The following is a 14854-nucleotide window of genomic DNA, read 5'->3' as shown; positions in this document are numbered from 1 at the left end:
TAGCAGGGCTGCCAAAGAGGCGAAACGGTTAAACGGCCGCCGCGCCCCAGGGAAGACTACACCTCCCAGCATGCACCGCGCCCTCCCCGCCCCCAGCTCGCCGACTGATCCCACCTCGGACTACAATTCCCGGCGTGCTCCGCGCGCCCGGCTGCGGCAGCTTACGGTGCCCGCTCCCCGAGGACTACAATTCCCGGCGTGCCCAGCTCCGGGGAGGTGGTGCTATGCAAATGGCCCGGCGGCCGCGGCTCGGCGCTTCTGGGTGTGTGGGGATCGCAGCGTGGGGCCTGGGCGACGGGACATGACGCAGCCGGGAGCCCGCCGCCGCTGCTAGCCCGCCGCCAAGATGGTGTCGATGCTGCTGCAGACCTGCGGCCGGCGCGTGTGCCGCCTGCCGCGCCCGCTGCACCGCGCGGCCCAGCCGGGTGAGGCTCCCGCTGTGGGCGGGAGGGCGCTGCCGGTGAGGGGGGAGGGGAAGGGCGGCGGCGGCCGGCGCTTCGGGGCCGTCCTGGGCGGCGAGCCGAGCCGAGCCGAGCCGAGCCGCGGGCGGGCGGGCGAGCGGGAGGAGGCCCGCAGCAAGCGGCCTCGCCTCGCCTCGCCCTCGGTGCGAAGGCCAGGGTGCGCTGGCCGCTCCGCTCTCCTCCGTGTCCCTTAGGAGAGAGCGGGAGGCTCTTCGCTTACCCCGTCCATTTTACGAAGAAAACTGGCTTTTGGCGGGTGGCGTGGGCTTTGAAAGCAAAAGGGAAACCCAGCGCGCCGTAGCTTTTCCATCCCCAGTAGAGATAATTCGGCCGTTTAGGTATCTCTGGGCTGTAGCATTTAGCGACACGAAGCAGCTGATAGCTCCGGAGGTGGGTGAGGCCCGCGGTTGCTTTTTACGCCTGCGGTCTCGAACCGTGCGGGCTTTAGCCGTGGGATGAGGGAAGGCCGAACAGGGTGATTTTTTGCCAGCAGCTTGTCACCGACACTCAGATTTGGCTTCTCTCGGGTATCAGTCACAACCTATCGACCGTATGGGTGCCTGTTCGTTTTGCTAACTAAGCCAGCTTCTCGGTTACAGGTAGTCACTGAATTGTAGTGGCTTCCTCTAGTTGATGTTTTTCTTGCCACTCTTCTGAAGACATTTATTTAGGCTGAACTTGTACAGGACCCGAACAAAAAGTTGGCATATCTTAGCCATCAAGCTTATTAGAATAGTAAAGAAACACATTCCTGTACCTTAAACAAAAACTTTGACTGTTCTTGTGGCATGGTATAAGATGAAACAATAGAAATTGCTGCATTTTTTGCATTTTGTAAATCTTAACCCTAAATGAAAATTCTCATTTGCTGTGATAAAAATCAGATCACTTGTGTGCTGTAACATACTATGCTTATGGTATAGTCAGTGCTTTTAGTTACAACATGCATCTGTTGTTAAGCCATTACACAAGAATTTGTATCATTAAATAATGCTTTTACTTTTCTTAGCTCATCTTCTTTGCTTTATGTGTAAGTAGTCTAAGATTAAGTTAACGCTAAGTGCTTCTAAGAATCCTAAATGTTCTTCCAGTAAAGATCAAGCTATTAAGTACTGCAAGCTTATACTTCTGGAGGGACTTGTCATGTTAGCCCTTTATTTTTAAGAACTTTAAAAAATAGTAACAATACACAGCTATTTTATGTTTAAAATTTTGGTTTCAATGCTTTATGTTTAAAAATAAAGACTCTCATGACTTCTTTTCCATGAGGCATATGTTTACATAAAGCTTTCCTGGCACTATTGCCTTTTTTACTTCCAAAACAAGTAATTCTAATGTAATTCTTAATGTTTTAATGTAATTAAAACAAGTAATTCTTAAATGGACAGTGTCGAGTATGGTGAGGTGCATTCATCTCATTCAGGCACACTTGGATGTCGTCTTGTCTTAGAAGCAAGGACTCTGAACTTTCCTCCTCCTTTTTCTTAAGGAAGTACAGGCTAGCTTGCTCTTATGTACATGTATGTAGCATAGACCCTGCAACACGTAGAGTGCCTGTCTTTGGAATTAACAAAGGTGAAATTAACAGTTATTCTGTAGAATCTTTCAACAAAATGTGTATTTCTGTGTTCCCATTCACACCCGAAGTGGCAGTATGACAGGAAATGTTCGAGTCGGCATGTTTTCTTCCTCATGGTAACCATGGAGCTCTGTGCTTTGGCCCCTTTTTCGGTGTTAATGACTCCTGCTTGTAAAACGGAGATGAGTGAAGAGAAAGTCTCTTGCTGCTATGGGATTTTATCTAAGGAAGCCCAAGCTAGCTTTTACCTCTTCTTGATTTTCCATCTTTTTCTACGAGCACCTGTCTGTAGCAGGTAATGTATGTCTTAGTCCTCTACTGGTAGGACTTGAATTCTTGGTGCTGGAATCTTTCATACAAGGTAGGCTTTGTATGCCTTCTGGTGCTGAGGTAGAGAAAGAGATTACAGTGCTGGGACTCACAGCTTTGAGTACTGCTCTGCTTTACCCAGCTCTCCTTAGAGTAAGAGACATCCTTTTGAGATGGCTTGACTCTCAAGTCAAATTCAGGCACTGATCTTTCTGTGAATATTAGAGAATGCCTTCACAGATTCTCAAGGCTTGCTTTGAGAACTAGAAGGAAGACTATATATCTCTATGTATTTTTTTCCCGCAGCTCTTACTTGCAGGGACAGTGAATACCTGTTAAAGTTTGGTGTAACTTGAGGTGGAGAAATCCTTTTCCTTTGACTTGTTAATGTCATAGAGTTGCTGTAATAATGCCAGAGTCCACTTAGCATGAGGCATCCCTTCATTATTGACGTGTTTCTTTGATAATTCAATTTCTTTTTTCCTCTCCCCTCCACAATACCTTCTGGTTGCCCCTTGTGATTTATGAGGGGTCTCTTTAACAGGCTATTTTGCTGGGCAAGGTTTTTGCCAAACAGTTTTGGTAATGCATTTTCTCAGAAATAGCTGCTTCAGATTTTGTCATAGCTTATACCCTGGCTTTGATAATGGAGAAGAATAATGAGTACCTTGTACCTAGCTGTCTCTTAGGACTGACCAGACATAGTAGGTTCCACATGAGGGAAACAACTGACAGTATGCCTGTTCCAGCCTGCCATTTTTGTTACAGTTGCAGCAAATACTAGAAAGACCGGCAAAGAAGAGCATAGGCGTTTTGGAGTTTTGCTCATGAGGTCTTCCTCAGTTCTATGCAAGAGTCTTTTCTTTTTGCAGTTGGTACTGGCCAGCTATTGAGTCTTAGCAACTAGGTCAATACAAGATCTTTTGAATTTCTTTAGGGAGTTTAGGATTCTTTCTAGTGAATTTGGGGATGATTTACAACAGATGTGGATTGGTGCAGTGATTAGGTAGCATTTTATATATGTATTATGGTGCTTTGGTGGTGCTGTATTTCTTAAACTTGTATTTCTTTCAAACTTGGCCCTCTTCTGAGGCACGGGATTCCAAGCTAGACTTTACCATTTGCTGATAAATTAAATAAGTTTATTGCATGAATGGATGCTGCTTGGGTCTGTGCCTGGACAAAGGTGCACATGTAAGTCTAAGTCCTCTTTGTGGACTCTAGTCCTGATCCTGGATATTATTGTAACTGAGTTTGAGTTACTGTTTTGGTTAGAATTCATTTGGTGGTGCATCCTGCTTGCTGAGAAAGCCAAGTGTTTTTATTTGTTGAATCAGTCCCTTGCTCTTTAAGACAATTTGTTTCCTTTGCAGAGAGATCCAGAGGTATGGCTATTTTTACTTGGTGATAATCCAAGTAGACAGCAATGCTTTAGAATGTCATTGCAGTTCCACCTCTCTACTGATGTATATTCAGATTTCTATTCAAACATTATCTGTTGTCCTCCTAAAGAACATCTCCATCCTAGACACTTGGTTGGTGCTGCATTTGGATCATCTAATACCATGCTGCCATGGAGCCATTCAGAAATTATATTGCTTTCAGTGCAGTTTTGCTTGAGATAGTCACTTTTCTGAGAGACTCAGCAACTGATCTTCAGGCAATTGAACCAAGTACAAGCAGTCCCTTGCACATTCACAAAGTGTGATTGTGCATTTGGTAGTATACGATATTTTTGGAGATGTTGACTGTGTTACCAAATTGCTTCCCACCCTTCTCCTCCTTTCTGTCCTGTGAGGCAGAGGATTACAGGTCAGTAGAAATGAGAACATTGCATTGCTTTGACTTGTATTGGAATAGGATGAGGTATCTGGGCTTGAGTAGTTGATACATGGTTATTACCAAAGCAAAAAAAATATTCCAGTGTTGGATGGTTAAAATGTGCAATTGTCTGGGTGTGCACACATAAAACAACACATCTTCAGGAATTCCATTTGCTATTAAGCAGCTTCTTTTTTGTGGTTTTTAGTAACAGATATTTCTAAGAAAATATTAGCCCTTTAAAATCAGTTTTTGTATGTAATTCCCTAAAAGGATAATTATTTGCCTGTGTTTCAGTGTGAATGCTTATATATATATATATATATATATTTTTTTTTTTTTTTTTCCCTAGTGAACCTGGGAGATCGGGCTTGTCTTAGCTGTACATCCCTGAGACTGGCAAACAAAATGTAAGTAAACATGAACCTTTTTCTAAATTCGAAAGAGTACCACACAGTCCTTTATTGTACTGTAATAGAATGTCATTTTTGGTCTTCTAGACAAAACATGAAAGTGTTAGCTTCAGCTTATGTTACTGACAGAGCGAAGGAATTCTGAGTTTTACTGTCCTCATCTGCCTAGGTTCTTACTCTGGGCTCAAAAGGCATATGTGTGGATACAAATTTCCTAACACCCTTCCTTGGAGTATTAAAATATTTACAGTCTGCCCCCTCAGGAAACAGTTCTCAGATCTTCTAAGCTTCTGTTTGATAAAGAACATAACAGTAATTCATTTATTTTTTTTTGGTCATGTTAGTTCTATACGACTTTGTATATGTATAGTTGAGCTAGTTCTTATGTATTTTCAAATCATGGTTTACCTTTTTTTAAGCAGATTATTATATTGGGCTTCTCTCTAGGAAAAATAGAAAGTCAGTGTTTTAAATGTATGTAATACAAGAAAATATTGGGACAGAAATCTTCGTTATTGTTACAAGAAGTTCTTTAGCCAAAAGTTGCTGTTAATGTAATGTTACTGCTTTAACTTTAACAAACTAGTGTCACCATCTAACCCACATCCAAAAGCAAGGAGCTCTAAGGATACTGTGGACAGCAACATGTTCCCCCACCCCGCTTTTTTTCCTGTTTTTGAACTAACCTTTCTATCTCTCTGCTTATAAGAATCACTACTGCTCTGCCTCCTCTGTTGCTATACTCTTAAACTTTTTTTGGCATGTTATTTTAAAGCAAGAAGTCAGGAGAAGATGCAGTGCTTAACATTTTTGTGCCTGAAAGCAACTAGTGAAAAAGATAGTGTAATTTAAATGAGTAACTAATCTGTAATTACTTATGAGATACTCACCCTGGCACACAATATTTGAACATTCTTTTGATGTGGGATGGTTTTATTGCATGGGCATCTCTCTGTGCCTGCTTGACTCTTCCTTGGATGCTACAATAAAAATATACTTTTGCCTCGAGAAAGTACTTGTCAAAGTCCGAATGTTGCCTGTTCTTTATCCTATCCGCAGATAAGCCATATTAAGGTTCAACTTTGTATAATTTTGAAGAGACTGGGGAAGAAGAACCTGCCTTCATAACTCCTAAAGAGACAGGAATTTTATGTACTACATCCTGTTAGTGAAAGTTTCGGTGTGTTCAAAGAGAGACATTTCTTGCAAATATAATTTATTGAAGATTCTGAACTTGTGCTGCAGAGCTCCTTTCCTATTTCCAGAAATTTATCAGAGAAACTTAGTTTGTAAATTTGGAGCTGTGCTGTTGGAAAGTTCCTTTATATAGAGGCAGAGTGGAATGATCTATACAGGTGTTTTAATCTGGTTTTGAGTGTGTATTTTATTTTCTTAAATTGTAATATTGATTCAAGCATGTAGTTTGATAGAACTTCTAGCTAATAGGAAAATGGTTTTGTAGTTAGGTATATTTAAGCAGTAATCTGACTATGATGACATCTGATGGACAGATACTTAATTATTCATTATGTTCTAGCTTATGATGAAACTTACTTTTTAAAGAAATACGTTTTGTCAATATTTTTGTTTGTAAGAAGCTCTGTTTGAATGACATTAAATGGATAAAACTCTATGATTGTTTTTGAATAAAACTAAAGGTAAACAGGATAAAAGGGAAAAATCATGTTTATGAAGTATTTTGAGGTGAAAGTTGAGTGAGTGAGGGTAATACAAGTGTGCAATAAGGTTTTTTTGTTTTTTTCTAGTATTCTTCAGAACTATAGAACTACTACCTATTTCTTACTCACTGAAAAGAAATACACTTTCTGATTTAAAATGTTGAGTTTGTTTGGCTAGTACCAGGGCTTAGTGAACAAAAATCCTAGTTGTTTCTGTCCTGTACTGGCTTTTTAATGGCCACATCATAGAAATCATTTAATACTATGTTTACTATTTAAGTTTGCCATAACCTTTTGAAAAACTGAGTTAGAAACTTTCTTGCATATAATAAGTGGTTCTAATGTGTGTATGATTACTGTTTAGGTTTTTTTTTTTTTTTTTTTTGAATAATACTTTCATTCTAACTTCGGCTTGTGTTTAATTAAAAGAAAAAGGGCAGAATAATGTGGAAGTGTGTTGGTCCTATATATGTCAGTTCAATATCATGATGGATAATAAAGGAGGAGCTATAATGAAAGGAGATTTCTCTAATGCTAATTCTCTTCCCCCTTACCTAGCACCTGTCCCACGTTTATAACTTGTGCTTTCTTTAGTTGTCTTATATAATAAGACAATTAATAGAAAAGGATTTATTACTTATGATTTACAGATTCATTTTTATTTTTTAAGTGGAAAACACTTTTGGTTGCTATTCTTTGTTTAATTCAAGTAGAATAAACTACCTTTTACTGGTGGTTTAAGGGAAAATACCCAATGGGTTATTTTTGTTGTGAAATAAAACTGATCGATCTTTTCAGGAATAGAATTCTTGGTCTTGAGCTTCATAGTTCTTTTTCTTAAATATGTGCTAGATGTTTCTCAAGTGATGTAGCATCTATTGCTAATTTTTGAACACTTTTTTTTTCTTTCTTTTAAAGGACTGTACACTTTAAGTATTGCACTAGTGTGCCTCCTGTTTATGCATACTCCAAAAAAGATTACTACTGTTGTTGGACTAAAGGGTCTGAACGAATGTACTTTTCTGTTATGAGCTCCTCTGGCTCATGGACGCCACTTGCGACAGTGGGTGTTTTAGGTCCCCAGTATCTTCCTGTTAGATGGTGGCATTCTTCTCATCCCCTTCAAGATGACTCCATGGTTGAAAAATCACTGAAGTCCTTGAAGGACAAAAACAAGAAGTTGGAAGAAGGTGGTCCTGTATATAGCCCAACAGAAGTAGAAGTTGTTAAAAAATCTCTTGGACAGAGGATTGTGGATGAGCTGAAGCATTATTATCATGGCTTTCGATTATTGTGGATTGACACAAAAATAGCTGCAAGGATGCTCTGGCGAATACTTCATGGGCACACTCTGTCTCGTCGAGAACGTAGACAGGTACTGAGTAAATAACAATTTAATTTAGTATCCTGAATTATTGTTTCATTTTATTTAATCTGAATTAATTCTGTCTCTTCTTTTGTTCCTAGAATTAAAATTGCTATGCGTCTTTCTCCCCATTGTGTGGACATTAAAAGTTTTGGGTTGGACTCCAAACCATTTTTAACTCATTTCCCATTACTAATCTAGGAACCTGTGATTTAAAATAATAGAGTATTTTTTTTAGTTATGTGGCTGTTATGTTTGTAAATTACACATGATGATATACAGTTTCCTTGCTTATAATTAAACATAATTGTTTTTAAAAAGCTGACATAGATTTGTTGTTTGCTTCACAGAAAAGCAGCGAATTGTTTTGGGTTGGTAAGTGGTCAGCAATTGTAATTTGTTCTCAAGTTGCCATCCTGCTTCCTGTGTATACATCATTATCTTCTCAATTTTTTCACTTTAGCTGGAAAAATAGAGGGAAATCACTTCTAGTAAGGGTTGGATTTATTTTAATTCTGTGGGATTTATTTAGCAGAAGGAAAGTGGCAGTCTAATTGTGTGATTGATATTCAGATATTGCTATTTCGGTTAGAAAAATATTTGTCAGATAACTTTAGACTAAAAGGAAAAGTAGAAAAAATTCTTAGTTTTATACTTTTGTTTCTTAATATAATCACAGACATATTATCAGATATTATCACATCTGGTGATAATAGAACTGTCTGTCCCTTAGTGGCCTGGCATGTGGCCTTCCTGAATTTTATTTTTTGTTTGCAGATGTATGATTCTAATATCAATTCCCTTATTTTAAATAAAAAAGGAATTTGTGTGGATATACTGATTTAGCATAGTAGTATGTGTAGTTACATTAGCGTACGTGTGTGTATGTGCATTCCAGTGCAGAAATTTGGGGAAAAAACCAGTTCTAACAACTACTGTCCTATCATTTTCTCGATCTAATTTTATGTTTTCTTTGTGTGGAGATAGAGTGTGTCTTCTCTCTTGAACAGACTTAGAACCCAGAGTCATTTAAAAGCAAACCAACTCACACCTGAACAAAATCCTTTATACATGCTTATTTTAAACTTTATTGTAAGTCTGTTTCAGTAAAACTCTTTTTATTTTTCTTGTTTAATCAATTCAGCCTTACAATGTAGTATGTGGGTTGATACAAAGAAATTTTATCTTTTTATGACAGTTAGACACAATTTAGTAAGATTTACTCCTGTACTTTAAAAAAAAAAATTAATCTGAAATGCATACTGCTTTAAATGTGTTAAACTTTGTATGAGCTGACAGTCCCTGGGAAAAAATCAAATCTTTACACAAACTGACAAATGAGTTATTTCTGCCTGCTCTTTCCTTCCTCTTTGGAGGCAATAATGAAAAGATATCCAAGTAATCTAACCAGATTACAAGCAAGAGTAACATGGCTAGGGCAAGTGAGCCATTACTTTTGTAAACCAAAAATCAGTTACCAAATTCTGTCTGTGCAATTGCTGGGTGGTTTAGATTCAGAACGGTCACAGGTCTGTGCTTAGGAGATAAGTTGTGAAGAAATAAAACTTGCAAAATATGATACTGTCAAAGACCAGTTGCTTGGCTGCTACTTTCTCTAGCAGGATAATCTGGGACATTGAAGTGAGATGACAAATATCGCTGAATTTACAGCACTTATATGCTTGCTACAAACTCCCTGCTTTGAGGAGAAGGGAAAAGTGGGGTATTATGGTACATGAGCTGTAGTAGGAGATACAGAGTAGTCACAAATTTCCATGCTGTGCTTCCAAATAATTTGTGTGTTATCATGCACCGTTGTATTAGGTTCCTGTACAAAGCTGGTTTTGGTGGGTTAGTGTAGGGGCAGTTCCATGGTTTATGTAAGCTGATCCAGGGCATTGCTGCTGTGTGAAAGGCCAGTCCTGATCAGTATCTGAATGCACGTTCTCCATCTCTCCTTTGGGTTGGCACTAATCCCTTTTTGTGCATCTGTGTATACGTTTATGGGTTTATTTTACCTGGATTAGAAGTGTACCTTGACGTTGTGTGAACTGCTAGTGCACGTTCGTGACTTTGTATACGTTATCTTAGATTGACTCTAGGTTAGCTTAGTCTGGTTATAAAATTGCTTTCTTAGATTGGTATTTCAGCCCATATGAGTACTCTTGCACGCCATATAAAAATAGATATAGGATAGAGATAGGAACATTGTATTATGCTCTACATAAATTTTGAATTGGGGTGGGGGTAGGAAGTACCTATTCTTTTTGTGTATTGCCATTAAAATTCTCTTCCAAAGAGTTCTTGCATCTTTTTGAACTCTCTCATAGTCATTTATCTTCTATTGTTAGATAAATGAAAACATCTTAGAGTCTGTAAACAGTGGGCCAAAATTTCCTTTCTGTGAAACTGAATTTTGTATATACATACATACATATATATATATATATATATTTATATATATATATATATATATATATATATATATATATATACATATATATATAATCTAACTTTAGAACTGTGGAGTTTTGTGCTTTCTCCAGACAGCATTTAAAATTTTTGTTGGCTTTATGCTGATATAACTCTGTGACTTTTACTGGTTTCCTATTCTAGCAAAGCAGTTCTAGAGGATATTCAATTTATACTGGCTTTTGCTCCTGTTCCCCTGCTTGGCATGAGTTATGTGTGTGTATAAGCACGCTTTTACTTGGGTAATAGTATTTATTTAGCTAGTTCTTGCCAATCATAACTGTGTTTATCAGGTCATGATGATGATTGACAGTGCTGTGGCAATACTGACTGCAGTGTACATCTGGCCTTCAATCTCTGATTTAGAAGCCTGACGCTATTCCTAATACATTGTTATTTGCTTAGTAAAATGAGGTAGAGTGGGGCAAAATCTCTACTCCTTAATATAAACCAAGTTATTAAGCTTCCAGATATCTCTGAAATACTTGATTATAGGCTGTACAATCTATTATATACATTTGTGAGTGTATAGAAATTAGACTTTATTTCGTGCAGTTGAAGATTTAGTAACTAATGCATCTGCCTGTTTCAGAGGATTACTGCTCTAGAAAAACTGTGATTTAAAAAAAAAAAAAAAATACCAACTGGTCTCATTACCCTGGAATTAAATGTACATTGCAATTGTTACAAGGCAGAGGGGGAGGGATCTTTCATTTTATTCTTGATTACTCAGTCCATAGGAGCTCATGCATGTAAGAAGTGGTGGAGCACAAATAAAGATGAATAAAAGAAGTTAAGCAGCTTTAACAACAACAAATGACCGCCTCCTGTTTTCAGGTGCTTTTAAGAGGTTTAAATGAGATACTTGCTCAATAATCCTATTGAGACACAGGGAGCTTTTGAAATACTTTTCTATAGTGTTGAAAACTGTTGAAACTCTGGCACTCGGTAGTCTATGGCAACTTTAAGGAAAAGATACTAAAAACTTTGTCACATCCTTTTTGTTCCTGTTACTTTAAATTTTCTTTGTAGTTTATGTGTCCGTGTGCTTAAACTGCAGTATGTAATCACATCAAGTATTTTTTAACATCTAAAATTTTGCTTATCAATAAATGCGATTATATGTTTCTCTTTCAGTTCCTTCGAATATGTGCCGATCTTTTCCGCTTGGTTCCTTTCCTGGTTTTTCTTGTTGTCCCATTTATGGAGTTTCTGCTTCCGGTAGCTCTTAAGTTGTTCCCTAATATGCTACCCTCTACATTTGAGACAAAATCTAAAAAGGTAAGCAAGTCTGAATTTATAATTCAATCAGATGTTTTGGAAAAATTCAAACCCAATATTTAAAGTATTACTTAAATATGTTTTATGCCTGCTGTACTTGTATGTAGAATCTCATTAACAGAAGTCATGATTTAGTTTTTGATGTTAGAATGCAAGTGCTTTTGTTTGTTATAACGTTACACCCATTTAAGAAGAAAATTGTAATAGTTTGCTTTTATTTTTACTGATTCAGTAAAATTCATCCTGCTAATCCAGGCAATATTTAGTTTACACATTATTTGATAACAATTTCAGCAAGAGTATTGGACAGTTTACAGATACTAGGTCATTTTAATGATTCACAAAGATCTATACTGCTCTATAAATTAATAACATACTATTACTGACTTCTTAAGCCAGAGTTAAATTTTATATAAAGTATTGATAGGTTCAGAATAGAAAAATGTACATACGCATTTTTGTAGATACACACTCAAGTACTGTTGGGCAGTTAGGATTTTGGAGCAAACAGTGTTGCAGTGCTTAGGAATAACATTTTTTTTTCTTATTTGTCACATGTAGAGAGCTCCTTTGTTTTAGTAAATAAATACAGGAAAAAGCTGTTCTTTGAAAAATGAAATGGTGCTCAAAATTTGCATAGGAACATCAAAACTTGAAATGCGTTTATTTAAGGCTGAAATGGACTTTTATGGTGGTTGGTCCAGGTGATCACAATATAGATCTTACAATTTTGCTAAATGCTTTTTCAAATTCAAGTGTTTGACCTAAGCAAAACTTTCATCATATTCAGTGTTGCTTTCATGTTATTACCTAGGATGACATGCATCTTCTGGACTGTCAAAATTTTTTTTCTTTTGTATTTGGTGAATGATGTTTTCCCCTTCCTTTACTCTTTCAGCATCTAATAATGAACTAGTGCCACTCTGGTTTCCTTTTTCATATGTGCAAGTACTTTGGCTTGTAGGGCTGCAAGTTTCTCCTATCTTTCTTGTTTTCCTTATGTCCAGTTTCTGCAACTCTTACAAAATGGAAAGGAAAGCTATGAAACTTCCTTTTTCCAGTTTGCATTGAGATAAGCAGACTGTTTTTAGCATTTGTAGTCCTTATTCTTAATGTGAGCTTTTTTATGTGTCCTGAATCTTTTAAGTTTGTATACATTGTTCTGTTTAAACTATCTCTAGTTATTTTTTTTCTCAATATTGCTTAGAGTTTTGGAAAAAATACTTACTTTCAGAGCACAAAATAGTTTTATATGCAGTGTATACTTACTGAGCTCCCAGTCAGTCACAGATATAATCAAATCATGGTTATGGACTTGCATCTAAGTAACCATTAAATTTTAATTCTGTGATAAATTCCACTTTATTAGGATAAGAATTTAAAATAGAATTTTTCTGTGCTGCATATAAGACTTTGGAGTTAGAAATTAACCAGCTGTTTATGGGTATTTTTTTGTTCTGCCTTTGTTTTGTTTTGTTTTTACTAATTCAGAGGATACATGTTAGTATTAGCAGGTGAGGCCACTCATGTACTTTTCTTTGTTAACATTGCACCTTATGCTGCGTGAAGCTTTGTGAGCTGATCATCCTCTTCAGTGTGATTTAGTAATCTGTAAGAGTGAATGTCACCTTACCGTCTGTGCGTAGGAACAGAAATTCAGAAGTAGTTCTGATAACTTGTCCAAGGGCAGAAAAAGCAGTGTTAGTGCATGTATTTCTGGAGAAGACTTTTTAAAGCAAGTATTTTCTTTAATAGGAGGAAAGACTGAAGAAACAATTGAGAGTAAAACTTGAATTGGCTAAGTTTCTTCAAGACACGATTGAGGAGATGGCCTTAAAAAATAAAGCAGCCAAAGGAAACGTTACAAAAGACTTTTCAACATTCTTTCAAAAGGTAAAAAATTAAGAAAACATCTTTCGTTCCTACAGCAAAAAAATACAGTTGGTGATGTTTTATTTGCCCTATGGTAATTATCAGTTACCTTTATTCTGTTGTTTTTGAAGGGGCAGGATGTAATGTTTTATTTAAGATAGATTTAATTTTTTATGAATAATACCTCAGTGTGCTGAAGTCTTACTATCTTTAGGTTTGATATTCATACTGGTACTTTCTTCTTTAAATCTAGAAATGGTGTGTTTCTGTGTGTTCACTTCATTCTCTTACTTTGTTTGATTCTGACATCCAAGAATTATGTATAAATAGTTGTTTCCCTGTTTTTATAAACATTAGGTATAAGAAGTGAGAGAAATAAGTTCTTTTCTAGGTAACGGATTTAAAAATCACTTGTGTTGAGGGGAAAGTAAAATTTGAATTACTTGCCGCTTTTGTCAAACTTAATTCTGCATATAAAAATAGCTTTTTTTAAATGTACCATTTCTTAAATCCTAGTATGCAGGTTTTGTGTTTGGTGTGAAATTCTTCTATTCACAAGCAGTTACTGGAGCAGAGACTAGATCACTAGTATCTGCCTCCAAGGAGAGTATCATCATTTTCCACTTCAGGTGTTTCTTGAAAGCAGGAATGTATATATGACTGAGAATTTTTAACCAAAGGGAGAAATTTGCCTTTTGCAAAGAAGAAGGCCTATAAGCCTTGGGATTTCAGACCTGAACTTAAATCTCCTCTTAGCTGTCTTGAGCTTTTCTTGCTTGTAATAGAGAGTAGAGATTTAAGGTGTTGGGTACTAAGATCGTGCTGATGGCACTAAGTTACTTCAGTTAGCTGTAGACAAGTTTTGCCAATCAGTATCTGCTTGCAAAGTTGTATATACTTTGAAGCTGCTGTGCAACTACCTGTTTCTATTCTTTGCATTTGCGGAAAAAAATCAACAGGTTGTAACAGTTAGTAGCTGAAGCACTGGCACTGCTCTGTCTGCAGGCTCTGGGAGCACGGCACTGCCATGATTTATGTTTGGAACATTTCATTTTCAACTGAAAGAACTAGTAGAAATTTAAATTCAGGAGTTAATTTCCACAGAAGTTCATGCTCCGTCACTTCATGTTCACTAGAGGAAGTCTCCTGTTCCTGTGATGACTCAAAGAAGTTTCGAGCCCTGCCTTCGTTATGTGTGGGCGTGCTTTTTACAGCTAGAGTGCTCTCACTTGTGCCGTATAGACCAGCTTTATTGGTCTCCTTCAGGCATACTAGGTAATAAATATCAAAACAAAAAAAAAGCTTAAAGGAGTCTGACCTTTTTTTTCCCTGTTCTTTATAGCTACTTCTGCAATGAAGTATTTGATGTTATGAGACTCACTGACTATAGGCTTAAGATGCATGCTTCAGAATTCCAGAATTTAATCTGTTTTGTACACGAGAAAAGTTTTAATTCACACTCTCAAGGAAACAGCTGCTAACACTAAGATTTTTTTTTCTCTTTTTCTCTACAAATGTTTGGCTCTGACAAAATTGAACTTTAAAGAAGAAAATACCTACTGTATTTTTAAAGTTCCATTTTTTTCTCATATTGTAAAGGA

The 14854-nt window shown here is 37.2% G+C and overlaps 1 protein-coding gene across 5 annotated transcripts in view; it reads left to right on the top strand.

The window, feature by feature from the left end:
• The first annotated feature begins 273 nt into the window (after positions 1-273).
• Positions 274-14854, top strand: part of LETM1 (leucine zipper and EF-hand containing transmembrane protein 1) — a 35386-nt gene continuing 20805 nt past the window's right edge. For 4 of the 5 annotated variants that reach the window (XR_009958381.1, XM_062575249.1, XM_062575248.1 and 1 more), the window contains exons 1-5: positions 274-425; positions 4523-4580; positions 7181-7637; positions 11238-11381; positions 13137-13274. Coding sequence is in view for 4 of the 5 variants with exons in the window: in XM_062575249.1 (XP_062431233.1) it covers positions 347-425; positions 4523-4580; positions 7181-7637; positions 11238-11381; positions 13137-13274 (876 nt within the window). In the remaining variant the exon portion in view is untranslated. Of the gene's footprint in view, positions 426-4522; positions 4581-5687; positions 5764-7180; positions 7638-11237; positions 11382-13136; positions 13275-14854 lie in introns of those variants that run through there. The other variant, XM_062575250.1, reaches the window with a different exon arrangement.

The sequence above is a fragment of the Rhea pennata genome, chromosome 4, assembly GCF_028389875.1.
Source record: "Rhea pennata isolate bPtePen1 chromosome 4, bPtePen1.pri, whole genome shotgun sequence".
Classification (NCBI taxonomy): Eukaryota; Metazoa; Chordata; class Aves; order Rheiformes; family Rheidae; genus Rhea; species Rhea pennata.
This window is presented reverse-complemented; position numbering and strand designations above follow the sequence as displayed.